This window comes from Momordica charantia, assembly GCF_013281855.1.
Source record: "Momordica charantia cultivar OHB3-1 chromosome 10 unlocalized genomic scaffold, Mcharantia_2.0 BLBB01000010.1, whole genome shotgun sequence".
NCBI classification, from domain to species: domain Eukaryota; kingdom Viridiplantae; phylum Streptophyta; class Magnoliopsida; order Cucurbitales; family Cucurbitaceae; genus Momordica; species Momordica charantia.
In genome coordinates, this window is record NW_028275158.1 from 19384119 (window position 1) to 19411296 (window position 27178).

General features: G+C 34.3%; 2 protein-coding genes, 4 non-coding genes and 2 pseudogenes across 8 annotated transcripts; 2 read left to right on the top strand and 6 right to left on the bottom strand.

Moving 5' to 3' along the window:
* Positions 1-1272: 1272 nt before the first annotated feature.
* Positions 1273-1356, top strand: TRNAL-CAA (transfer RNA leucine (anticodon CAA)). Its single transcript has one exon. It is a non-coding gene; the product is annotated as a tRNA-Leu (tRNA).
* A 1308-nt stretch (positions 1357-2664) lies between these two features.
* On the bottom strand, positions 2665-2736 carry LOC148208746 (small nucleolar RNA snoR60). Its single transcript, XR_015788598.1, has one exon. It is a non-coding gene; the product is annotated as a small nucleolar RNA snoR60 (small nucleolar RNA).
* Positions 2737-3667: 931 nt separating this feature from the next.
* LOC148208747 (small nucleolar RNA snoR60) lies at positions 3668-3738 on the bottom strand. Its single transcript, XR_015788604.1, has one exon. It is a non-coding gene; the product is annotated as a small nucleolar RNA snoR60 (small nucleolar RNA).
* Positions 3739-3794: 56 nt separating this feature from the next.
* LOC148208748 (small nucleolar RNA snoR60) lies at positions 3795-3866 on the bottom strand. Its single transcript, XR_015788606.1, has one exon. It is a non-coding gene; the product is annotated as a small nucleolar RNA snoR60 (small nucleolar RNA).
* A 3528-nt stretch (positions 3867-7394) lies between these two features.
* Positions 7395-8711, bottom strand: LOC148208749 (rRNA 2'-O-methyltransferase fibrillarin 1-like). Its single transcript, XM_088119174.1, has 5 exons — positions 8415-8711; positions 8031-8126; positions 7850-7927; positions 7627-7803; positions 7395-7475 (listed from the first exon to the last, which is right to left on the bottom strand). Exons 1-5 carry the CDS (start codon positions 8709-8711, stop codon positions 7395-7397), a joined length of 729 nt encoding a protein of 242 aa, XP_087975300.1.
* A 4641-nt stretch (positions 8712-13352) lies between these two features.
* On the bottom strand, positions 13353-16885 carry LOC148208750 (transcription initiation factor TFIID subunit 11-like; annotated as a pseudogene). The gene is made up of 4 exons (XR_015788412.1): positions 16498-16885; positions 14098-14185; positions 13726-13825; positions 13353-13603 (listed from the first exon to the last, which is right to left on the bottom strand). The product of XR_015788412.1 is annotated as a transcription initiation factor TFIID subunit 11-like (transcript).
* Positions 16886-18035: 1150 nt separating this feature from the next.
* On the top strand, positions 18036-20116 carry LOC148208751 (histone deacetylase complex subunit SAP18-like; annotated as a pseudogene). The gene is made up of 6 exons (XR_015788439.1): positions 18036-18246; positions 18384-18416; positions 19200-19310; positions 19415-19510; positions 19626-19700; positions 19797-20116. The product of XR_015788439.1 is annotated as a histone deacetylase complex subunit SAP18-like (transcript).
* Positions 20117-20206: 90 nt separating this feature from the next.
* LOC148208752 (PGR5-like protein 1A, chloroplastic) lies at positions 20207-26502 on the bottom strand. The gene is given in 12 exon segments (XM_088118962.1): positions 20207-20427; positions 20622-20698; positions 20804-20833; positions 20835-20900; positions 20986-21101; positions 21371-21422; positions 21710-21786; positions 22592-22651; positions 23900-24000; positions 24102-24198; positions 24550-24660; positions 26197-26502. Coding segments are annotated over 11 exon segments (969 nt in total). The 5' UTR covers positions 26386-26502; the 3' UTR covers positions 20207-20427; positions 20622-20628.
* Positions 26503-27178: the final 676 nt, after the last annotated feature.

Consider the following 27178-nt stretch of genomic DNA (forward strand, 5'->3'; position numbering starts at 1 on the left):
ATTTAAACTAGCATTATTTTAAAATAAATTTTAAAAAAACCATTATTAAAAAAGACCCGGATGATTTTTAAAAATCAATTATACTAAATCTCTTTTTTTCAAAATTACTGTTAAAACCTTACCAAACTACAAAAATAAAACCTTTGTTGCACACTTTTCTATTACTAAATTAATATAAGTCAGAATTTTGTTTTTGCACATATGAGACATGCAAATATTAGCATTAATATCCCTTCCAGTGAAAAAATATTAAATATATTATTCACTAGACATAAATTAAAAATTGTGCGGCCTATTAGAAACAAAATCTAAAAAATATTAACTAAACTTGTAATTTATCTTTAATTTCTTTTATTAGTTGACGTATTTTATAAAAGAGCATATTTTATTTTATTTTTGTATTTGGTCTTTCTTTTTTACTCTCTTGAAAGAGGTGTTTGGATTTTTCAAGTTTCGGTAAAAATAAATTTTTTGCTTGTTCAAAAAGAAAATAGTAATATTTCATCATTTTTTTTTTCATTTTTTTTTTCGGCCAAAACAGCAAACTTGTGTTTAATTTTTACTTATACAAACTTATTAAAATAGGTCTCTGTTGTATGTATTCTCTTGGCATTATTATTGTTTTGGTCGTATATACTTTTATCAATTAAAATAATTTAGTATATTTATTTTTTCTAAAATTTTGCAAAATATGATTATTTTAGCTTATATTTTTTTCTTAAATAAAAAAAATAGGTAAAAATAGATATTACTTTAGATAGTGCGTGGTGGAACTTTTTTTTTTAAACGTTATTAATAGATTTTTATTTTAATAATAAATTGGCTTTTAAACTAACTTCTAAGACGTATTGTAATTTTAATTAGATAGCATTCGACCGGCCATCAAGAGTGAGGATTTGCCAGTTTAATTAAATATAATGAAAATGAAGTTTTGCACAAAATTAAGATTTATTAATGCACGAAATCGACCATTAAATCATTCAGTCAAAACTTACAAATCTCAAATTTCTAATAAAAATCCACTTTATTATCTTTTTTTTTTTCTAAATTTTATCAATTTCATGTCAATATATGTTTTATATATTTATTTGACACATCTCCGTAAAAAAAAATAATGATAATAATTCATTTGACACAACGATAATATTTTTTTCAAATAAAAAATCTATAGCAGGTAAAAATTGCAATATTTTTTTACGATTTATTAATTAAAAAGATAAACGTTCCAAAGAAATGTAATTTGTATAAACATTAAGTAACTTTATAACAGATGTCAGGATGGCCGAGTGGTCTAAGGCGCCAGACTCAAGTTCTGGTCTTCGTGAGAGGGCGTGGGTTCAAATCCCACTTCTGACAATTATTATTTTTTTGTTTTTTTTCCCTTTTCTGAAACAAGGTGTTCGACCCATTTTCGTTTCCCTTTTTTAAGATATAATCTTCTCCTTTGGTCTCTGGAGTTTTTATATCTCCAAAAATATATAAACATTTTTATAAAACAATTATATATTTAATATTCACTCATTAAATCAGTGAACAATTTGATCATTTTATATGTTTATTATCAGTGTACTTCAACTCCCAAATTAGTGGAACTCAAAATTAAAAAAAAAAAAAAAAAAATTGTGAAAGTGAGAAACTTGAAAATAAAATTGAGTTCCTCGTATATATTTTTATGATAATTCATTTGTACTATTTTCAGTATTTCTTATTTCAAAACATCTCCAGTGCTGCTTTTTATCAAACAGTTAGTTCTACATCAAAAAATCTAAACGACAAATCTTCAATACATATTTTCTTTAACCGAATTTTCTATTTATTCCTAAAGAAAGAAATTTCTATGCTTGGTTACCTTCTAAAAAACAATTGAAATCAGAAACCAGTTCCAACTTTGCATATAAAAGTTGGTTCACTGAATTACAGTTTGATTTGTAATAAGGTTTATAAAAGACATAGCAAGTGCACATTCATTTCTTCTGTCAAATAAAAAAACTAAACATATATCTCTATCTCTCTACCATTTATCAATTCTTATACTTCAAAAGAGACAAAACAAAGTAGTGAAAAAAAAAAACAACATATTTATGTCCTCCATTAATCACCAAAGATATCAAAACATAGTCTCCCCTTTAAAATGATCCCGCCTACAAGCTAGCAGTAGCAATCAATAAACTGTCACATAATCAAGTCCTAGTTCATTGGATAGTCTATGCAGAGGCTTCTGTTTCTTCGGCGCCCGATAGATACCAAAAACACAAGCATGATCTCGCTCAAATGGTTCAAGAGTTACTTGCTCAGTGGGTTGAATTGATCTGCCTTTAGCTATTCACCTCACTTGCAAACACTGCCTATGCTGGAACGGTCGAGTCGATGCAGTTGGCCTGAAAAAGGTTCAATACCATATTATCTATATTCATGGATTATACTGTCTATTGTCTTTAACAAAATGCAAATCTTGAACTCACTTTGATTGATATAACAAAATGGCCACCCGCCTTGAGAAAAATATGATGCATTAAGTGCCAAATTCTAGCTGCATTGAACAAGTCAAAAGTGGTCAACTTTAGAAGATGAAAGACCGAGAAGTTCATGATTTCAAAAAATAAGCAAGCCAGAATGCAAAATTGGTAGCAAATGAAGGGTTTTATCAAAATGTGATATTCTTGACGCATCACAAACTCGGGTTATGCATCATTCAAGAAGTCTTGAAGGGGAATCCGAGTAATTCATCACATGCTTAGCAAATAGGAAGAGCCTAAATGAAAAACGTGAGAATTACCTGCACGACATCAAATCAAATTAAAAGTGATAAAATTATCTTAATTGAAATTGGTGAGACCTTCAGATTATTAAATTTCTGACACAATCTCATTATCCCGCACATAACCCAGAACTAAATAAGATAGCCGATGCTTTCTTTTATAATTTCATCTTCTTGCTTGAACTCTATAATCGACTACAGAAAATTTCTAAACCTCCAAAATTGAACTTTTTGTATTATAAGATCCAGATTCTAGAACAAATCATTGGTCACAATGAATAAAGCATATGCTGCATTTCAAATTAAGGGTTCTTTTAATAGGAGAACAATTAGAGAGATTTTTACACAAAGACCCCAGATATTGAATGATCCAGAATGGTTGGCAATTAGAATAATCATCCAACTCAAAAAAAATACAGCTAAACAGAAAAAAGACTTCTAATTTCCAGTGCTAATAAAAGATGAAAATCTTCTACTATACACAAAAAGAGGTGTGATGGAAAATGTGGGCAGTGTAAATATGGAATGTAAAGGTGATAGTGGAATTATTTCACGTATTGGAATAAAAAATATAGAATCAGTTGATTAGTACTAATGCTTTGAGAGAACAAGATGGTTTGATCCAAAGTTCTAAAAAAAGCAATTGTTTACATAGAGTATTTCATGAATATAAAAAATGAAGAAATGCAACTTATAAACTTTAAGCACAGGGTAAGTGGTACCTAGATAAAAATTATAAGGCATGGATTGATTTTATACAATCTACTTGAGGTGGAATAGGATGATAACATGGGAGAAAGGAAAACAGACCAAGGAAAATTTTGAAAAGAAGAATTCAGATAGTATCACCAAAATTGATAAGCATTTATTAAGAAATAATGACGACAATTCAGAAGCAAGTCTTTTTGAAGCATCTGAAACTCAGGACTTACACCATTCAAGAAGTCTTGAACGGAATCCGAGAAATTCATCATATGCCAAATAGTTAAAGGAGAAAATGTAGGAAAAGAAACAGTAAAAAATCAAGTCTTTTTGAAGGATCTGAGAGTCAGGACTTGCATCATTCAAGAAGTCTTGAAGGGAAATCCGAGAAATTCATCATATGGTAAATGGTTCAAGGAGAAAAAGTATGAAAAGAAACAGTCTGCTAGATAGGGATTTTTTGTTTAAATAATGTTTTTTAAAAAACAAATGACACAGATAATGTAGGTTTGAAAGTATTTTCAAAAGTAGGGCATTTAATGACTGCGATTTTAGGGTTTAGGGAACCCTAAAATCGCAGTGAATGACTTGATTTAGTAATATTTCGTCAATTGGTTAAATGATAAGAATTGTCCAGCAGTGGTCATAGTGGTCATAATGTTCATTTTTAACCCTCCCATCACAGGTTCGATTCCCTACTCCAGCGCCTCCTTTTTACGTCAATTCCTAAAAAATTAGGACACGGCTTCTCTTCCCAATCCATCTGAGACATGTTCAACCTTTCCACTAGACGGCTCCTGCTCCATGGCTTCACGGCAGTTGACTGCCAAGATTGAAAACAAGTCCTTTAGATGTTCTTTTGATCCGAACTTCAAGGGCAGAGTAGGGCAAATTAAGGAGTTCCATCTGAGTAGAAAGTTCATAGTCGCCTTTGAAGAAATAATCGTGGTATGGTTAACAAACTCCATAGAAGACCTCCTTCTCGCTCCACAGATCCAGAAGTTCTTTCGAAAGACACAATGCTTGAATGGGTTCGCCTGGATCCTAAAGACGACGAATAAAAGAGGCAGCTTTATAGAAATAACGAAGGTCCAAAACTCAGGGGGCAAAACCAACATTGTGGTCCCAGCGGGGGAAGGTTGCAAAGGATGGAAGGCTTTCAAACAGCTTCTGCTGGATTTTATAAACGGTTTTGAGTCACAAACAAAGGATAGGTTGATGAGCAATCAAAAGACAACTACATCTTACGCATCAGCTCTCACTAGGCCTTTGGAAAATTCTCCCACAACGATCAACACTCTATCACAGGAGAAAGAAGTGCGAGAAATTAATTGGGACCAGGTTCTTGTCCTGAATGTTTGGATGTGGCCATCAAGGTTAGAGGTAATTATTGTGGGTTTGTTCCACCAGGACTAACCATTAAAGACTCTGAAATGTATTTTCAAGTACAGACGTCGACCTATGAAGACGTTAAGTTTTTGGCCGGGAAAGACGCCAAGGTGCACGGTGGTTTCTCATCGGAGGCCGCAGTAAACTTCCATCGAGGCCCAGCTGGTTGTCCAGGTCCTTGTCCAATGGACAAATGGAGGGTGGAAGATGGTTTTTCTTACCCATTGGTAAATACGAACGCCCCTGCAACCTCGAGCCAAGCAACTGATTTGACATGTGAAGGGGGAGGAATACATCCTTTTAAGATGGGTCCCACTGACAAGGTTAGCAATGGACAAGAAATTTGCCAATCTAAAAAGGTTACTAAGTCCGAAGAAATTTAAACTTTTGGAGATGTCAGAAGGTTTACAACAAAAAAAGAAAGTTGCTTTTAAAAAGGGCCAAAAAGGTTCTCCAAGCCTCTAGAAGGGGATAGTTTTGTCGATGGAAGAAGAAAGACAAGAAAAGAGAAAGAAGCAGAGGGCAGAAGAAATCGCAGAGAATGCAAAGAAAAGGGGAAAACAAATCGATGTGTCATCTGAATCATCTTGGTCAAGCGAAGACATCCCCCTTCCAGACAGCCCACCTCCAAAAGCCCCCTCTATGGATGTACCAGAGGACTACTACCTCTGTTTTAAGAAACACACTGAAAAAGGGACGAGTTTTTGTCCGGGAACAGAGTTAATGGCATTAGAAGTAGATCCCATAGACTGCCAACCCATAGACGAAGAAGCAGAAGATGAACAGCAAGCAGTTAAGCAAACAGAGGAACCATCCTCACATGCTACCCTTCCCTTCACAAAAAATCTGGTGGTGGCTCTTTGGGAAAATAGCTTATGCATTACACCAATTCCAAACAAAGGAAAACCAGTAGGAAAAAGAAAACAAACCAAATACAGAGAGTAGAGAACTTAGAAATTTGCTCGCAACATGGGAAAATGAAGCAAAAGCAGAAAAGGAGAACTTAGACCAGGGCCCCTCGGTTCTCAAATGAAAGTAATTTCGTGGAATGTGAGGGGGTTGGGTACTGCCTCTAAAAGAGCCCTTGTCAAAGATCTGATTATCAAAGCTGATTCGGATCTGGTTTGTTTTCAGGAAACTAAGAAAGACAAGGTTGATAGGCAGATTATTAAAGACATATGGAGCTCTAGATCTATAGGTTGGAGAGCCCTTGACGCAGAAGATACAGCCGGAGGCATTTTAATTCTTTGGAAATAGCATAAACTCTCCATCCTTCAGTCGATTTTGGGTTCTTTCTCTGTAACAATCAATTTCAGGTTTGTAGACGGTAGAGAAGGTTGGTTCTCTGGAGTCTATGGGCCATCAAATTCCCATGGGAGAACAGATTCAGATTTTTGGAGAGAATTGGAAGATTTAGCAGGGCTTTGTCAGGGAGCTTGGTGTATAAGGGGGGATTTTAATGTGGCTAAATGGTTATCTCAGAAAACCACTGGAGGACAGAAACGCATCTCCCGGAGGATACCAGTCTGCAATGGATTGGGTGGAAAGCAGATAGCAAAGGCACGTTCTCAGTCAAATCAGCCTTCTTGGCCATCACCTCTCCCTCGAAAAAGCTAAATTATGCTACTGCCTCTTCTATTTGGAACTTCAGGGTGCCAAAGAAGGTCAAATTTTTCCTTTGGACCCTGTTTTATAGGGATATCAATACGGTGATAAGGTGAAAGAAGATTCCCATTGGACACTTTCTCCAACAGTGTGCCATATGTGCTGGAAGGATACAGAAAACATTGACCATTTATTTCTGCATTGTCCTTTTGCTATTCAAGCTTGGAATTTTGTGGCTGCTGCTGTTGATTTTTCTTTTTGTCCTCCTAGGCAAATTGATGATTTCATCAATGAGGGTTTTGGTGGTTCTACTCTCAGAGGGAAATCCTTTGTTCTCTGGAATTGTGCGACAAGGGCTCTCCTATGGCTCCTATGGAAAGAAAGAAATAGTAGAATTTTTGAAGGAAAAACGGTCTCGGTGGATTCTTTTTGTGTGAATATTGAGCATATGGCTTCTTGGTGGGCAACAATCCACAAGAAAGTTTTTTGTAACTACAGTCTCCTTTTGCTTATACAAGATAGAAGTCCGTGATTGTATAGTTCTTCTTGGGGGAGGGTTATCTCTACCCTCCGCCCTTAGGCTGTTTCTTCCCGCCCCTCTTTTCGAGGGTGTTTTTTAATATATTTTCTTGTGTTTCTCATAAAAGAAAAAAAAAATTACTGATGGGCATTGGGCCTTTTTATTTGGGCCCAAAAACCTAAAAATTACCATCCCCGTGTCCATGCCGTGTCCAAGCCATATCCTGCCGCGTCCGATTTAAAAATAAATAAATAAATAATCAAACACACAAAATGCATGTCTGACACGTGTCCAGCACGTGTCCAAGCCTATCCGTGTCGGACATGTGTCCGACACAGATACTTCGCCCAAAAATGTGTGCCCGTGTTTCCTAGCCGAGCAATTCGTCATATGCTAAATAATTCAAGGATAAAAAAGGCTTTAAGCTAGAAACATGGAGATATAAGTAGCATTAAATCCAACAACAAGACTGTACAAATGAAAACTATAGTTTGAAATGTACTGCACCACTTAAAAAGGTTAATCAATAAGATACAAAAATCAATGGTAGGATTCTATTAATCACATAAGTCGAAGTGTGCCATCAATCTCAACAAAGGTGATGATGTTAACATACAATAATAATAAGACTAGTCAAAAACAAAGTGTGAACCTGATCTGGCTGAGCAACATCTGAAAAGACCACATCCACCATGCCAACCAACATTCGATACTTGGCAGGGTGTCTAGCATCTTCAATGATGGGTATAACATTTGTGCGCTTCTTTGCCATGTTCACCAAATCTCTGCCACTTCTATGAGAGAATTCCACGGCATACACTATACCAGTCTGCAAATGAAAGACTACTACATATACTCTATAAATAACTACTTACAGGCCCCACAAGATCTGATACATGAGATACTGTTGTTCCTGAAGCAGCGCCAAGATACAACACTCGAGCACCAGGTTTCTACAATACACATGTTAGCAAATTAAAAATAAAGAAACAAAGAAAATAACAAACTGAAAAATTGAAGTAGATAAAATCAAAATTTTTGGTGAAAAGCACTAACAATCCATATGTCATCAACACCACCAAGAACTGCAGCTGCCAACTTTGACCTGAATGGGTTCCAAACTCTGTATTCAACTTCAGTTCCATCTTCATTCTGGAAGGACAGTATATATAAAACATTTAGCTTATAAGCTTACAAACACAGCCAACGTATAAAGCTGAGTACTTTCATATACACTCCCTAACTATTGTGCTAGAACCACACAAAACTATTTGGAGATATCAGTTCCAACTAGAATTTCTCATGAGTAATAATCAAGCACTCACGTAGTCAATCTTTTGTATGGAATGGTTCTCTAAATTTCAAAAAATTCAGTATATGAGCTAACAAAAATCCAAGCGCAAGCATTACAAGGTGAGATTACTGTTAGAAGCGAATCACCTGTACGGATATCCTCTTCTCGTTGTAGACAGATTCACCAGAGACCATATTATTAGTGACAAGAGCGTCTTCTTTGCCCTTGGCTATGAAAATACCTTCATGTCTGTGGGGTTCAATCACGACTTTGCTTCCACCTTTCATACCACCGCCTCTTCCTCCACGGCGACCTCTTCCACCTCCTCGACCACCACCACGGCTTTGCATACCTCTGCCTCTAGCGCCCCTTCCTCCATCACCCCTGCTCCTAAATCCACCACCACCACCACCGCGCCCGCGCCCTGCACGTATCCAACTCATTCAACTTTTAAATTCCTCAACTCGTCTCTTTATATTTACTGGGGTGCATTTTGATTATATTCGAATATTGTCTAAATCAAACATATTACTTGAATAAGAAATTATATTTGATGGTAAAAGTTGACAAATAAACAAATACATCTATATAGGAAGAATTACACATAATAATAATCTAATATTACATCCACACAACAGCGCTAAAATATATAATTTAGGGTGTTCACCGGTCGGGTCGGTTTTTAGGCCGAAATCCCAATCGATTAAATAAGATATAATCGACCAACCAAATATCCGTTCGGTCGGTTGGTTTTTTTTCGCCGAAATCAATTTTTTTTAAATCAGTGTGTGAACTTAGGGACTAGGAGATGACTAAATCACTCAAAAACTTACTCTTCTGAGAGCCTGAAAATGGAGGTCTTTGACGGAACGACGGGCCAGCAGCTATGGGACTAGGCCGACAGCTATCCGTTCTTATATTATTATTATTAGATGAAAAATAAATTTATCCAAAATTTTATTCAAACTTTAAAATCCACTGACCCATACATATTACATAAATTTATTGTCATCTCGAGTATAATTTAACAAATTTAGTCGAAAATCATAAGTCATATATCATCGACTAAAGATGAATTTTCTCTCACATATTGACTCAAGGTAAAAATAAACTCATACTTCCAACCCATTAGAAAAAAGAAATTATACACACTCATATTTGTATAGTATATTATCCAAAAGTGATGCAATATTCTAAGTGAATAAATTAAAACTTTAACAAACATAGAGAAAACTACCGGCCATTACATTGAATTAGTGAGAACACCGAGAGCAATCGACATGCATCTATTTTCAGCTCCCAAAGCCCATTTTCGATGGTCCATTTGCCCTTAAAATGTTTGTTATAGAGTTTTCAACCAATTTTATTTATTTATTTATTTTTATTTGAACAAACTTTTATTTTCTCATTTCTCGAAGTAAATAAACAAGAGAGTATTGGTTCATCACACATCGGAAGATAGTAGATGGCCAGAGAATATAAACTTATATCATACCACAATTTGATTGGGATAATTTTATAGTTAATTTTTAGTGTTATTCGCTAGTTCTTAAGTAAATTTCTTGTCAATTTGGATGTCTTTAAGTAAGTCTTCGAACATCATAGTTAGTCTTACTCACTGTCACTATCTCGTTCTATGACGTCGAGAGAGATTTTTATTTATATTTTTGTGATAGAATCTTGATTTACAACATTTTCCATCTGGCTATGAAATTGGTTTTGGTTCTATTTACCCATATTCGAATAGAAGCTAATGTTGCAATGCAAAGAGTTGTAAACCATACTTGCATTTTGTTTTATTATTTTATCTCGGAAACTGATTTCCTCCTTGGGTCATTCATTGATGCCAAAGGAGGACAATCTTTTTTTATAACTCATAATTGTATCATTTATAATGAAGTTTGATTTTATTAAAAAACTAAAATCAAATGAAAAAATTAGGTTTGATATGAATGATGGTTTAACTTATAGCTCTTCTAGCTACGGGAGAAAAAAATAGAACGATAAGGTGATTGCTCCTTAACTAGATTTTAATATTTTTTTTCTTACAATGGGTGCTTAATGACGTTGAAAATGATACCATTGGTGCTTAATGATGTTGAAAATGAAACCTATGAAAAGTTAAATGATAAGATCTAATCAGACTTTCCGTGCAATATCCCTTGCTAAGGTCCCGAGTCTTTAAACTAATTCGAGTCTCTTCAGCTCTTTATGGCAGCTAGTCACGATGAATTCTCAAAAAAAAGTGCTCTCTAAACCGAACGTGAAAGTCGTTTTCCCATGTATCCACCTTAAGCGAGGCCGATCCCACAGTTGGCTTTTTTTTTTAATCTTAAAAAAAGTGATATTAAATAACGAAATAAATTTAGAAGTGTCGATTACTTGAAAATTTTCCATAAGTAAAATACACCAAGCAAGAATAAACAACTTAACCATATTCTTCGATTACCTAATTTTTTTTGTTTTGTAAAAAAAAAACACATATTCATGGAATTCATCTTTTTTTGTTCCAAATGAAAGAGAACGTTATTTTGATTTCTTATTTGAGTCATTGAAAAAGAGAATGACAAAAGAAGAAGAAAGAAAGAAAAACAGTATGTCATCTTTTAAGCTTACAATTTAACTTTGCATTGAAAAAAAAAACTAAAAATTGAATGTTACATTGTCTAAAGAGAAAATACGTCGAAAGGAGAAAAGAAGGCTCAAGTTTTGATGAGGAAAGAGTTGAGAACAACGATCTTTATAATTAATATGATAAATTTAAAATATTATTTCTAACCCAATGAGATTCTAAATTTAATTGTCTTTTATTATTATTAGTTTAAATTGTTTGATAAAAATTAAATATTATCCATGTTGCAATAATTTATCTTTGAAATATTATTTTACAATAATTAAAAAATTAAATTAATAATTATCAAATAAAAATTATATAGATCAAAATTGATAAAATATATTATTAAGATGGAAAATATTAGAATATTTATACTAATTTAACCTAAACAAATTATGAATATTGAAAATTTTGTTCAGGAGAACAAAAATTTAAATATTATTTTATTATATAATAGTTTATCTTTGAAATATTATTTTACAATAATGAGAAAAAAATTAATAAAAAAATTAATAATTAGCAAATAAAAATTATATATATCAAAGTTCACTAAATATATTATTAAAATGTAAAATATGAGAATATTTGTATCTTTAAATTGAAATATTAAAAATATCCTAAGATTTATCGTAAATAAATTATGAATATTGAAAAAAAAATAGGGAAACAAAATTTAAATACACCACAAGGTGGATTAAATAAATGAATGGAATATGAAAGATTAATATGAAAAATTTTTGTCTAAGTTCAATCGTGGAATATGAAAAGTGTTGGAATCTCAAACGTTTTTGTAACTTTTTTGCTTCCTACAACTATAAAAGTGACGCTCTTTCCACTCATTTCATACTAATTTGTTTTATCGTTCTTCTATACACGTTCTTCTCTCTTTAGTTCATTGTGGTTTTTAGATTTAGTGGTAGAATACTAAAACTTTTTAATATTTGGCTTTAATGTTGTAGAGCGACATTGTTTAGCAATCGTTGATCATTGTGTGCATCTTGCAAGCATTTGTCAGTTTGATCTCAAACAATTGGTAAGAAGTAAATATATTTTATGAATATAGGGTAATATGTCTTGATTTGTTCTTCACTATTGCTATTATTAAATTCGGACTATATTGTAGTTAATCTTAATATCATTAATTTTTTATTTTAATGTTTTTACCTATTTAAAATCTACCATTACTAGTTTGAAAATATTTTCATTTTGGAGCCTCTTTATAAGTTACAAATTTTCATTTATTTTTAAAATTATTCTAACGGTTGATATATGACTTTATAAAGCCTTGAATTATCATTTGAGATCAAAGAGGCAATGAAAATCAATCCTTGAGCTTTTAGTTTAGCTAAGAGCTAATGTATTTTACAAGTTTGCATTAAGCTAAGAGCTAATGTATTTTACCATCTTTTTATAGTTTGCATTTTTAGGATACTTGCTTGTGGACTAATTCAGATCTCAAACAAAAAAAAATTTCTTGCCTTTGAGATATTTATCAATCTATTGTTAGTTTTATTGGGTTGATTTCATAGTCTTTTTGATAGGGAGATTGATAGATCGACAACATTCACTAATGCCAAAGCAGGGATTGTTTATGGTGGAAGGGTTTTTTTCACAGCGAAGTCGGTTTCTATGATTTGGATTTTAAGGTTCCAAAAAAGGTGAAATTTTCTCTATGGACTCTCTTTTATAGGAGCACAAACACAGTTGAGAGAATACGAAGAAATTCAGATATCCAGTTTGCCACTCAAACTTGGAACTATGTGACTTTGCTTATGGATTTTTCCTCCTGTCTTCCTAAACATATAGATAAGTTCATGACAGAAGGTTTTGGAAGATGACTTCATAGCGGAAGGTTTTGGTGGTGCAGCGCTCAAAGGAAAAGTTTCAATCTTATAGAACCGTGCAACGAGGTCTCTCCTTTGACACCTTTGGAAAGAGAGAAACAGTAGACTTTTTAAAGACAAATCAGCCCCAATCAACCCCTTTAGATTATTTTTGTGTGAATACAAAACATACAACTTCTTGGTGGGCTACAATCCACAAGAAGGATTTTGAAAACTAATTCTTTTTTTGATTTTACACAATATTAGAAGAATGCGATTGTTTAGTTACCTTGGGAGGGTTCTCTCTACCCTCCGCCTTTAGGTCGGTTTCGCTCTTTTGGGCTCTTTTGATATGAATGCATTCTCTATGTTTCTTATAAAAAAAGGGTTCTTAATCGATCGATTACGTGATATGTGCCAACACTTTCATCTTTCAAGTGGAATATTCCTGCATCTCAAAGTCCATATCAAAAGGAAAAGGTAAATCGGAGATTATTATATTCTTAAACATTTATGAAAATCTTTAGTTTATTTAAATTTACAAGTTCTGGTAGCACTTCCCAATCCATGCTTCAAGTTTCCACCCCTTTCAACAGTTTGTGTATGTGGTTAAAATCAGAAGCCAATTTGTAAGGGAAAAAAAGATGTTGGAAGGAACTTTAGTAGTATATAACTATATATGAGATGGTTTGCCTAAGCTTGATGTAACAATGTTGAAATTTCCTTCCAAAAACTCCTAATGCAATGATTATAAATTGAACAGACTGATTAGCGAAAGAGCCTAGGCACTGATTTCCTTGGAATCTTACCTTCAAGCTTTAGTCTTCTATATGCTTCTCTGAGATGGCATGGCCTGCTGATAGGTCGGTATCATTCCGCTCTGTCATAACAACTCTTGCTGAAAAAGAAAATGCGTCGAAATTAGTCGATGTCGATTTTGGAATATGCAGATTCTTCTGTCTATGCTTCACATTGCCATTAAAATAACCGAAAGTATGCTTCACACGAGCTTATGCGTACCTGTTTCTACGAGCTCACCAACAAACATCTTCGCTATCCCGGACACTACAATTGTCATTGGTACAGAAATTTTCTGTGTCCCTGAGATGCTTGCTAATAGCTGCCATTTAGAACAGAATGGAAAACAGGATGAGCCGAGTCCATGTTCATAAAGACTAGCATCTCAGATAGAAACCCAATAGCTAAGCCATCCATCAAAACTGCCTTGGATGGGGATTTTTTCCTGCACAAAACCTCAATCCCTCGGTGAGGATTTTTCGTCCCTGATACTGATTCTCCAAGGTCGAGGACGGGAATGCATCCCCAACCCCAACCCAACCTCCTGTCGTCGTCCTAGCATATTAGATTATAGGAAAATATTCAGATGTGTACCCTTTTCATATTAGCTTTCTGAAATCCAGCTCTCCGAAAGGACTCATACCGACTCATCTGTTCTTCTGTAAATTGTGAGAGAATGGCTCTGTCAAAGTGTTGAGAAAAAAGTTACAACAAGATTCTTTCTGAATCTGAAGTGAAAATTCAAAATGTTGCATTTGAAGTTCACTCTTAAAGAAACCAAAACAAGCATCCTGAGTAACAAAAATGATATCAAGTTTTTATAAAAAAAAGGGTCATTTTCAATCAACTTTCTGGAGAGAAGACAAACAAAATATATCCATTTTTCATACTCAAAAACAGGACATACATAATAAAGATGAAATCCACATGGTGTATTATTTTTTTAATAAGAGCTGAGATTTATGAAATTAAAGAGAGACTGCGAAGAGAAACAAAAAATCAGTAAAAGCTTAACAGATTTAATTATCCAATCCCAATTATTATGGATAAAAACTTAGTTCCAAGCTCAAATTTACATACCACCAGATAAATAATGTACAACTAGTGCAGAAAAAGATGACCTAAATATCAAACAATGAGATAAAAAACCATGACTTTTAGGTAGAAAACGAGTAGTAGTCTCCCTTGATGCTTTTGTTCAGAATTAGGTCTTTACTGGATAACTGGCCATAAAAACTCGATATAAATTTTCTCTATCAGGATTTCAAATCAAAGAAGAAACGTTGGTTTGAAGGATCATTGATTACTAGGCCACATTGTTACCATTGCTAACAAGTGTAAGTTGCAGTTTTTCACACAAGTAAAAGGAGTTCATTGTATGTCATGATTCAACGAGAAACAAACCGACCTCAAAACTTCTTCAGCACAATACAAAGGGTAGCAGTGGCTGAGTAAGCCTTAGAGTTTGTATAAATTCATTGCCGAGCATGGTTTTTTATCTAAAGATTGGTTATCCAGGTAAACTTGAGTGTCCGTCCCTATCCCTTATTTATTTTCTCAGCATGTAATCACCAAATAGTCAAGCAATTTCATCATGTGTCTATCACAACCACCTTCACATATAAGTCAATCTATCATCTTAAGTACATTGTCCTGATCATCATAGTTGTGGGACCAAATAAATAGCATCCAGTTGAGAAGAGAAATAAGCTTATCTAAGAAGCCTTTTATATATATTGGATCTCCTGATTAAGAAAATCAACATTTGGCTATTGCATATTCTTGAAGGAAACATCCTTTAATTTGGAAGAGCAGGAAGAAACATGCAATAGCAGGTCAGGTTCAAAAGTAAAATTTTGGGCAAGGGCATTGGGAATTTGTGAATTCTACAAATTATCAAGATTTCATAGGAGAAACTAAATAACGAACTAATTCACACTCTATTCATGTCAATCAACTAGATGATTTCCTGACCAAAGGACCACAGCAAACATATTAAACATCATTGGAGAGCTGATAAAACACCTAACCAGTGCTGGCTCTTCCTAAGAATAAGGTGACCTAGTAGCTACTTGAATCTATCCCTCCAATTTGCAAGAAGAATTGCTTACGACGCAGTCTATTGCATTTAAAATTTCTAAAATGAAAATATCTGCTTACCAAATTGATCTATTGGAGTGCTCCGTGCTTGATGTCAATATTCCATCAACCGATACTATAGGTGGCAAGCACAAGGCCATCTTTCAGTCACAGTGCCCTTTTCAAACAGATATTGGTCCATAATTCAAAATGCCTTAAACTGGATAGTGGCTTTCCAAACAACAAAATGTTGATTGACCACCAGTTCAAGAGAGAGAAAAAGAAGCGTCTTTGGCTGCAAACCAATAGAGCTCTCTTTTCGTTGCTATGTCTTGAACGAAACAATTGAATCTTCAACAACACATCCATATCTTTGATAAATTTATAGATTTTTTTGTTGATCCTACAAAGTTGGAATTCCTTGATTGTTTAGACCCCTTGGGGAGGGTCTTCTTGACCCTCCACCTCTAGGTTGTTCTCTTGCCTCTTTTGTTGGCTCCTTTTGATATGGAATACAATCTTTAAGTTTCTTATAAAAAAAAAATAAATAAATAGATTCATAGATTCTATTTTTATCATGGCTCTCTCTTGGTGTACATGTTACCCCCTCTACAAATTACAATCTTAATGATCTTTTGGCAAATTGGAAGGCCGTTTTAACATTCCCCGATAGGATTTACCTTGACATGCGTTTGGCTTTCAACCTTTTTCTAACATTTGATGAAGTAACAAAAACAAAACCCTCTTACAGACACGAACAATGCTCAGAATTTGTAGTCAAACCTAAAAATTATCGTAATCACAGACAAGAGAAACCGGCAGAGGTAATTGAATCTAAACTAGCGCAACTTGGAACAGAATGATCAATTAAAAACAGAAATTAGTCCCGAATATTGAGAGAGTGGGAGAACATACTGCATCTTCGCCATTTTATCGGGGTCACCGCTGGAGGGGATTTGGCGAGCTCAACTTCCACATTCTCCTCCTCTTCTTCCTCGTCGTCGTCTTTGGTTTTAGGGGCGGCAGAGACATTGGAGGAAGAAGAAACAAACATAGAAGTGTGGGTGCAGAAGGGATACCGGAATGTGTGGCGACGGCGGCGGCGGCTGCGGTGGCGGCTTTTGGATCATCGTCGCCGTCGTGAGAATCAAGAGCATCGGAAGCGGCTACATTGGTCTGGATGATTTCGACAACGTCGGCGGCAGAGGGGGAGTTCGGCGGCGATTCCTCCTGCTCCTCAAACGCCGCTTCAAATGGGTCCTTCGATTGCTTCATTCTCGTGAAAATACTCTGCAAATTGACAATTCTGTTCTAACTATGAAAATGGGAATTTTAAATTCTTTTTGTAAAATTTATTTTATATTTTTTAGTTCAATAATTACGATTAAACCATTGAACTTTTTTATAATACAAAAACATACAAGGTAAAAATTTCGAACTCACAATTTTTGTATGAGAAATAGTTCTGGTTCAAGCTGAGCTCAAAATGATTTTTTTATAAAACTAAAATCATTGAAAATTTTTTTAGTACAGAATGGGAATTCGAACTCACAATTATTGCTTGGAGATATATGCCAAATATTTTGTGGTATATATTAATTACTGTTGAGTTATACTCACTTTCACCATTTTTCCAACTATTTAAAATTATAATGAATTTTAGTTAAATTAGTGATGGCCACCATAAGCATAAATCGAGAGCTTAGGTTCGATATTTTAACATTAAAAAAATCAATAATTGATTAACTAAAATGGTTGTGGTTAATATCAATTATATTTTAGTTCTATGAGAGCTATTTAGTTACCTTTACATTTTGAATAAAATATCTATGACAAGGATAATAAATTTAATCAATACTTCCATATTTCCATAATTCAACCTAAGCAAAAAGATTAATAGAAATTTTTATTATATTATAAAGAAAAATTAATAGAATATATTTAATAGGAAGTTTTAAATTTATTTAAAAAGTGAATAGTTAATTTAAATAATTTTTACTAATTTATTGCTTTTTATAATCTTTTAAAAATAGTCATTCACATCAAAATGATATCTTTTTATTTAACTTTACATTTTGAATAAAATATCGGTAAAGAAAATAAATTTAATCAATATTTCTATATTTTCATAAGTTCAACGTCAACAAAAAAAAAATAATAGAAATTTTTATTATATTGTAAAAAAATTTAATAGAATATAATATTTATAGGAAGTTTTAAATTTATTTAAAAAGTGTGAAATAGTTAATTTAAATAATTTTTACGAATATTTCTCAAAAAAAAAATTTACGAATTTGTTGGTTTTTATAATCTTTTAAACAACAGTCATTCACATCGAAATCTTATCAGTATTTCAACTTAGGTTTGAAAATGGGCTTAAAAAACGTACGGGCTTAGCTTATCGAGCTCTTGGCCCAGCCCATTTCGGATAAGCCCAAATCGATGCGAAGAAAATGGTTAAACCAAAATTGGAAAAATCAAAACAGAAGCTCTGTAACGCCGTACACTCCCACCATGGACAGAGAAGCAGAGATGAGAAGATGAGCGGAGCTGCAACTGCTCCGCCGCAAGGTAGACCTTCCGCCCGGCCCTCCCTCCGCCGTCTCAGCCCAAAGCTCCGCCGCCGCCTCCTCGCCTCGTTTCGAAACCGTCGACCGCGAAAAGGTTTTTTTTTTTTTTTTTTTCTTTCTTAGGGCTTTGCCTTCCTCCTCTCGTGTTTTTTTCTCTCTTACTGAACCTTTGTCCGTTCATTCAACTGACTTTTCTCTTCGAATTTTGGCGTCCTCTGCGGGGAATTCAAGACCTGCCCTTTGTTGCTTCGGGTTTTTACTAAGGTACGTTTGAGTTTGTTGTGAGAAATCATTCTTAACTGATTTTTTTCCTTTGCTGTTTTGAAATTTGAGAAAATTTTTAATGTGCATCAATGGTGGAAGAAAATGTCGCGAGTTCTGACTTCCTGTTCTAAGTAACTGTTCGACATTGTTGTCCTCTGCTAGCTTTTATGATACTTCTGAGTTAATTAGCGATTGTGCACTTGTTCTACGTTGTCTTTACTCAATACGGTAGTGTTTAACCTTGATTCCGTTTCTATTGTTGTGTGAAGATCGTGTTGAAGATTTTTTTCACATTTTTCCTTTTCTTCTGATTGGTACACTTGGGAATTGTTCTTGAAAAAAAAAAAAAAACTTTATTTTGATATTAGAATTTGGGATTCATGTATTTTCATCTTACTGCGGACACTGACAGGATTATACAACATGAGCTTGAAGGAATAGATCTCAAATGATTTTTGTGAATTATCTTAAGTATTATTATTATGGATTGGAGCTATAGTTGTTTGGGTATATTTGGCTTGTTCATTTTTTTTTTCCTTTTCATATTCGTGAGTATCCAGGCCATTATGTTGACTCACTTCGGACAACCTCCTGACCCTACTCCATTTGGTTGCCAAGGAAATATCTACAATCCTAGAGGCCATTATGGGATTTGAAATCTTGTTAGGCTTGTTCATTAGGCTGTCTTTTTGTATCCTATTTTGTGTTATTTTATTTTTCTCAACGAGAGCTTGGTTTGCCAATTAAGAAAAAGAAAAATTGCCTCATTTACATTTGTTGCAGGTTGGAGGTCACCACTCTGATGAGGATTTTGCAATTAGAGGCAAGGAACCCAAAGATGAGGTTCAGATTTACACATGGAAAGATGCAACACTCCGGGAACTGACCGATCTAGTATGCTGAAAACCTACACTCATGACTCATCTATTTCTTCGTAGTGTGTTTCCAGTATTTTTCTGTTGATGTTTTGTATATGATAAATGCCCATCTAATTTTAGGTTAAGGAGGTTGCTCCGGAGGCAAGAAGAAGAAATGCAAAACTTTCTTTTGCTTTTGTTTATCCCGATAAGCGCGGTCGGTTCGTCTTGAAACAGGTGAGTGAATGATAGCAAAAATATCACCTGCAATGGACTTTAAATTTTACCTTCTCATTTAACTACAAGAATTGGTGATATATTAATAAGTTCAAGTTGTTATCATTTAATTAAGGTTGGAATGACACATTCTTATGGAAATGGGAGGAGATTAGATGATAGCAAGGCATTGGGTGAACTGGACTTCCAGGTAAAACTTGAATTCATGAATTGAGTTTTTTTGAAAGTTTGTGACTGTGAGGAAAATGAGATTTTTTATGCATTGTTTTAAATTTGAAAATTGTAGATTGGAGATTATTTGGACGTGGCAATTCTGTAGAAACCTCAATTGTTCGGAAGTAACAATGCTGCGATTTAATCCGAGTATGACATTTTTATGCTTGCTGCCTTAGAAGACTGGATTTAGCGTCGAATGTGCACTGAATTCTTGATTTTCTATATTCAAATGTCTTGTGAAGGTAGAAGAACAGATTGTATTGATATGGTGAATTTTTATTCAGTCGTCTGGTTCTAGTTTGAGTCCCATTATTTAATAACCTTCTCTTATATTTCCCCATCTATGTATTTCTAGATCTTTGTATAATAGAAACTTTATTTTTGTCTTTATTTTAAACTGCAGATTTAGCTTTAGTTTTGAACTTTTCAACTAGGGTGTCAATTTACATACATGAATTATGTCTTATTGGATGGATGGCATTCTGAAACTTCATCAATCACTCCCTTCTCTAGGTATAGAATATACATGATGAGTATTCACAAATTTGTACATCAAGATACAATATTGTACAACAGCTGAAAAATTCTCTCTCTACGTGACTTGGTCTTAAATATCTTCGTATCCAACCATAGAGAATTCTTGAAACTGCCATATGATGATCTCTTGGTCTTGATTCTCTTGGAGTTACACCTTACAGGTCCTGGATTTGTCAGCAGATAATAAAAACAGTAGTAGCATGAGAAGTCTTTAGGATTTGAATAAGATGCAGTGTTGAGAAAAAGGACAGAGTTCTGAAATGATAACCAGTCCGAGAATGGGACAAAATGACAGAACTTGGAGAATGATAACATAGAGTAGATGCATGTTATTTTCTCTAGTGAATGCAAAGCGTACCCCTCATTTAGGCACTGCTTCCTTCTGGTAATGTGATCAAGCGAGTTTTCGAGTCGTAAACCAGCTCAGTTGCACAGCTGAGGAAAAGATATAGTTTTTAACCATCCAGTAATTGAAGAAAAGAAGCTTATATAAGTAGAAGATGTGTTTCATGGTTGCAATTTTATGAACTTCATGCTTACTTTGAGCACTTGAGTTTGTTTGTGTTGCCCGCTTGAAACCGATAGTATGGTACCAAAGAACGAGACATTCTCAGTTCCACAGTTAGGACACAGGGCCCTAAAAAGATTTTTGTTCGGTCAAAGATTGCTACATATGCCATTTCAAGGGCATTCAAGGTATAAGTTGGCAAAAATGATGGAACTCTACCTTCAAGATCAAAGAGTCTCTAACAACTGCATTTGTAAGGGTAAGAGCTAACCAAACTAGGAGTGGCACAGCAGCAAACCAAGTGAAGATGAAACTGAATGGTTCTGGGAGCTGCATTCAACTCAGTATGAACAAATCCCGAGTTAAAAGAGCATAAAGTAAGAAGCCATAAGATTATCAGAGAGATTTTCGAATCATTATTTTCTATGTAATACACAAATACTGCAAAGTTTGGATTGAAGATCTCTGCTAGCTTACTCTCTAGCTAAAGAGCTTCTCTTGCATTAGAATTGATCAAGAAAGTCGAGAAAGCTCGAAGCGATCATTGTTAAAGTATTAGGATAAGGATGTGCCCATTGAGAAAAAAGATAAATATTTACCTCCAGTAAGTATGTAATTTCAAATCCAGTGATATCATCCAGGAAGAAGAACCTAAAAGGATTCATAGGAGAATGAGCGTCTTAGGTATTGAACATGAATATGCAAACAAAGAGGGGCCAAGCACGACAGAATTGCAATACCAGGACAAACCTTGGCATAATTTCAACATTTTAGGCCCTTTTGATAATAAATTTATTTTTAATTTTCTATTTTTGAAAATAACTTTTATACTTTTTAAAAACAGAAAACAAAAAACAAAAACATTATCACAGTTGCCTCTCAAGGTTGTCCAAATCAGATATTATCACATAAATTCAAATGGTTAGTTTGACACTTACAGTCCTAGTGCAACTACAGTGGCTGGAACATTCAAGAGAAGCATCTTAAAGTAGTCCACAGAGAGGTCACTATAAACCTGTAAGAAAGGTAATTAATACAAGTTCATACAAGCCATTCTGGTCATTGAAGTCTCATGCGCACAAGAAAAGTGTAAAGATGGGCATCATCCTTAAGGGAGGTATGTTTCGATCTGATCGACAAGCACAATAATCAATGCAGGTACTTCATAATCAAAGATGTATATACAATAATAATCAGAAGCCATTTTATGTTCAAGTGAGATAAAGGATTTAACATTTAATGATATGTGGATTTTGTATTTTCTTTTTGAATTGTTGTTAGTGAAGACTGTTTAGTAAGCCAGTTAGATGATAGGAAGAAACAAAAGGCATAATTCCCGGAATCTTCAAACGGAACTTCATGTGAATGATCAGTGAATCATGTCTTTTTGGTTTCTACAACCAAGAAAAGGATCAACGCATAAATATTATGACATTTCTCACTGTTCCCTCCTCAAGCAGCCTAAATTGCTTGCAGGCTTGCAGCAACTGAAAACTAAAATAAAGAGCTTTTTCTGAAAGAGAAAAGGGATGGAGTGCAATGCCCCATATATACATGCATATGCATTTTTAGTATATAATTGCTAAATAAAAAGGAAGTTAGGGGAGGAGGGGTGGTGTTGAAAGAAGCATTATCAAGTGCTTTTTAAGAAGGTTTAGAAGCATTAAATGTTTTTAAAGTTCCCAAAAAAATTCAAAGTGACTTTAGACCAAGTATCCAACAAAACAAATGCTTACAATTCGCTAATTTTCCAACATTAAGTCATCCAAAACTTACCCTAATTATAAAACAGCTTGAAACTATATACACAATATACATACCTTTCTGCTTCGGAGGCTGCTGCAACGAGGGCCCTCAACCACAATTTCACTTCCTTCCGTCTGAAAGCATAATAATTTCAATTATATCACATAAGAGACATTGATACTGACCAAACTTACATGTAGTAACTTAATTTAATATTTTTGAGCTACTCTTTACTAGAAAGGCGGTAACTGTTATTTGCTTGCTTAAACTAAGTCAACCTTGCAAGCAAAAAATAGTTCATTTTTTATGTTCCTGAACTAACTGCTCAATAAAAAATCAGCACAATGTCTAGTTAGAGGTACTTTTTTTTTTTATATCCGTATGTCCGGGTCAGCTTGTGCACACCTCGACTATTCACGGGCCAACCGTCTGACCTACTACATTTGGTTGATAAGGAAACTCGTAGGATATTAAATCCTAGATAGGTGGCCACCATAGTTTGAACTAATTCCCTCTAAGTCCTTTTTTAAGTTCAAATATTTGACAGTTTTGGACGGGCGCTAACACTATGTTTTTATAACACCTTAATATATGCAATTTAAAGTGGTTCTAGGATATTAGAGATGAGGCACCTATTTTTGCCAATGCGATGCAGAAGGCCCCTATTTTAATGCACCTATGTTTACTACCAATGATTCAGTGCCTGAAGATGAAGTAAAGCATCAAAGCGAAGGAGTTTTCTAGTTTCCTTCCAGAGACTGCTGAAACTACCCCTAACATAAGAGGAAAAGCTCCAGTCAAAATTTTCATGCCTGAAGATGAAGGTTCTCTAGGAAATTTCCATATCCCTTTGGAAAGAAGATACCAGTTTTTCTTCTTGATGTTAGTGAGACCTAGTCTCCAAACTCTCAGGGAGAAACATCCTTTCAATTCATTAAGTGGCCACCTCCAGATTTTGAACGTATTGGAAATTATTTCCTCCTTAAATGCACAAACAAATTATTGTCATCAACGAATATAAAAATGTGATAAACTGAACAGGATTCCTACTCATTGAAAAGCCTTCAAACATATTCCCCTTTGTTCCTATATCAATCACCAAAGCAAGAAGAAAAGGAGATAAGGACTAGCTTACTTTCAACCCCTTCTTATTTTTTTTAGGTAAAAACATACTATTCCCGTAGAAACTATATTAATCCAAGACAACAAAAGATCCCGCTCTCTGGAAATCCTCAAGGGAAGGAAGGGGTCATATGGCCATATGATTTTTTTTCAATTAAAGATTAAAACTTAAGAACCATGTAGGCGTCAATAGAGATAAAAGTGCAAACCGATAGCCAAGCAAAGTTTAAAAATTAAAACTGTAACTAATTCAAATAGACCTTAAGTCTCTGCTTCAATTCGTCAAATTCTTTATCCGTCAGAATTGGATTTCCAGATACATACGCCATTGAAGCTTCCAGAAACTTTTGCTCGTCAGAACCTGTATCACAAATTTAACCATACAAAATTATAAAAAGTAAGTGACCAATCTTAAATATAGTTAGGTATATACGCAGAGATTTGATTGTGATCAGTAAGTACTTAGCATTACAACACTGCTGCCTTCCCACATTAATTCTTCCTTGAGATTATCAAATTCCTCATTTGACATAATAGCTTTACCCTCGTAATAGAATGCCTGCAGAAAGTGAAGATAAACTATTTTAGGGTGTGTTTAGTATTGCTCTCTAGAATAAGTAATTTAACTACGGGCACTTATTTTACTGAAAAATCATTTTATGCTTGGTTCATTACTTTTAAGTGCTTTTGATGTTCTTTCCGATCAATCATATGGGCCAAAAGTACACTCAATGTGCTACAGGCATAGTAACATTAGAAGTCCATTGAATTTAAACTGGATTAATTTTGGAACACAACTTCAAGTCCTGATGTTAATGCCTCTAGAAATACCAAATCTTGCATAGATTAAAAGAACACATCGACAAAAAGAGATTAAGAAAACAATACTGAAAATTCAGATACAATGTACCTGTAAAGCTTGGAGAAAGTCTTGTTCAAGTTCACCAACTGACTTCTTTTCCTTCTTGTCTATGCTACAATATTGAAGGATCTTACTATCAACAACATCATCACCCTCAACCTGACCTGAAAGAAAAATAATGGAGTCAACACATTGCATTTTCCTTTTGAAATCAAGGCCTATTATGAAGTCTCTCTAGAGGCAAACTAGAAGCAGAGGAGATGGGAAGAAAGCCAAAAAGTTCCCGATAATATTTATATTTGCCAAACCAAACCGTCCATTAAAATTTACAATTAGATATCTAGTAAATGCCCATTCCACAGGATTACTTTCATCAGGATCTGCAGGTAAATTAATGTTTAAATCTCATATGCTAACTATCTGATAATGTTCCTCGTGCTTTCTTCTCTATAAACATATATTATAGACTTGCACTTTCTAAACATTTCATAGAATAATAGGTTCTGAAAACTACTGGATAATTTTGATTCTAAGGAGAAATCATAAGAAAATAAAATAGTTTTTCAAAATATTTTCTCTCTCTCTCTTTCCTTTTAGAAGAAACCATTTCATTAATATTATGAAATTAGATTTTCTAAGTATATTATGAAATAGCTTTTCTTATGATTTCGCCCAAATAATAGCAAAGTGGGCCTAAATAATAGCAAATTTGTCGCATAAAAAAATGGCATAAATGTACGAACTCATATATAAGTGTTGTAATTTAAATGGTAGCTTAATGATACACTTTATCACATAAATGGTACATCAGCGATATGATATATTTTGTATTGGTTGATTTAATATTTATATGGGTTGTATCAATGATATACTTTCATGATTATACAAAATGGTATATTAGGATCTACAAGAAAAAAGATATATTTGTAATTTTTTTTCAAAAAGTTTGCAAATATAAATTTTTTTAATATCCGTGAGTGTCTGGGCCAGCTTACGCACCTCAACTAATCTCACGAGACAACCGCCTGACCCTACAATATTTGGTGCCCGGAAACACATAGGAATTACTAATTCCTAAGGTAGATGGCCATCGTGGGGTTAAAAATTTGCAAATATGACCCAACCAGCTTGCTACCCATAAAATATTTCTTAATGTGTTAGGCCATGTTTGAGAGATCTTATATGGCAGAAGTACTTTTAAATTGTTGCGCCACCCATTATAATTTTCCCATAAAATATTTCTTAATGTGTTAGGCCATGTTTGAGAGATCTTATATGGCATAAGTACTTTTAAAATGTTAAAAATACTTCTAACTTAAATGTTTGCAATTGATAAATGATTTCTCAAGTTTCTTTTGGCTTAAACACTTAGTTCTCAATCTCTTGGACACACTTTCTTTCCTTAATGGCACTTTACATACATTTTCTCTCACTCACTTCTCCCACTATACACTTCTCTTCACTAATCTCGCTCTACATACACACTTTTCTCCCACTGACTTCTCATTACACTTACATTTTCTCACATCAAGAAATGAACGCTGCTTTTTAACTCATCTGTTCCGATAAATATGAAAGAAAAGAACCGTATAAACATTAGTTCAAGTTAACTGTGTTAAACTAATCATATTCTATCTCTGCCCGCAAACACTTAACAGACTAATCTCAACGATATAATGCTTCAGTTAAGTGAACCTGACCTGGTTGGTCCGTAGTAGCCCGGGGAGGGAGGAGAAGCACCCGCCGGCGAAGAAACAGCCGCCGGCTAGAAACCCGAACCAAATGGGACCTCGCCGGAGAGGAAAACAGAGAAACTGCCGGTTTCTGAATCGGAACAGTGAGTGAACTCGAGGATGGCAACGAGAGTGTCAATTTGGTAGCCATGTGAGAAGGAAAAAGCGAGGAGAAATTAGGGTTTCGGTGTATCGATTTCGTGTTCGCCCGTCTTGTTTGGAGGGAAAGAAAGATAAGGCAGTGGGAAAAATGTGTGGAGCGAAATTGCAACGGTTTTCTTTTCTACCATGTTTTGAAATCCGACCGAATCTTCCACGTCACCCGAACGGGCATTTTTTATTGGCTGTCGTGATCTGAGGTGTCCCCTGAGTTTCATCATGAGGCTGCTTTTGATTTGGCCACGTGACATCTGTGGGATACTCACGTGGGAGAGTGGGCCTACGTGGCTTGCTTTTATGGTTTGAGAACTTGTGACAGCAGGGAATGGTAGCCGCAAATGTAATTGTTAAAAGATAAAATATTCACAAATATGTGCTAAAATAATATGGGAAAATATACGGAAAATTGACCCAAATGATCCAAAATAACGCACCCCTCAAAAGTTGTTTTTTCTAACCTAAAACAGTTTTTCCTGATACGTCAGTGGGAGTAAAGGTACTAAACTACCCTTCATTTTGTATTCATTATCACGTTAGAGAAAGCTATAGACCTTGGGCGAGTTTTCTTCAAACTCACCCGAATTTTTATGAAATTTTCTTGGAATTAGTTCACGGGCGGGTTTTTACAGTTTGGATATCTCAAACAAGATTAAAATTGAATATATCATTTTACTTGGATCAGACTCACCATTTATAATCGAGGACCTGAGTTAGATGCTCTTGGAATGACGTTTAGTATTTTTATTTATGAAAATTAGAAATGGATAAAAATTGAAAAACATTCA

Excerpts from the sequence above, each read along its gene's own strand:
- LOC148208749 (XM_088119174.1), bottom strand. The coding sequence starts at position 8,711 with ATGAGTTGGATACGTGCAGGGCGCGGGCGCGGTGGTGGTGGTGGTGGA. Across the intron at positions 7,804-7,849 it reads TATCAGATCTTGTGGGGCCT|ACTGGTATAGTGTATGCCGT; the intron begins GTAAGTAGTTAT and ends TTTCATTTGCAG. Across the intron at positions 7,476-7,626 it reads ATGTTGCTCAGCCAGATCAG|TACATTTCAAACTATAGTTT; the intron begins GTTCACACTTTG and ends TAAGTGGTGCAG.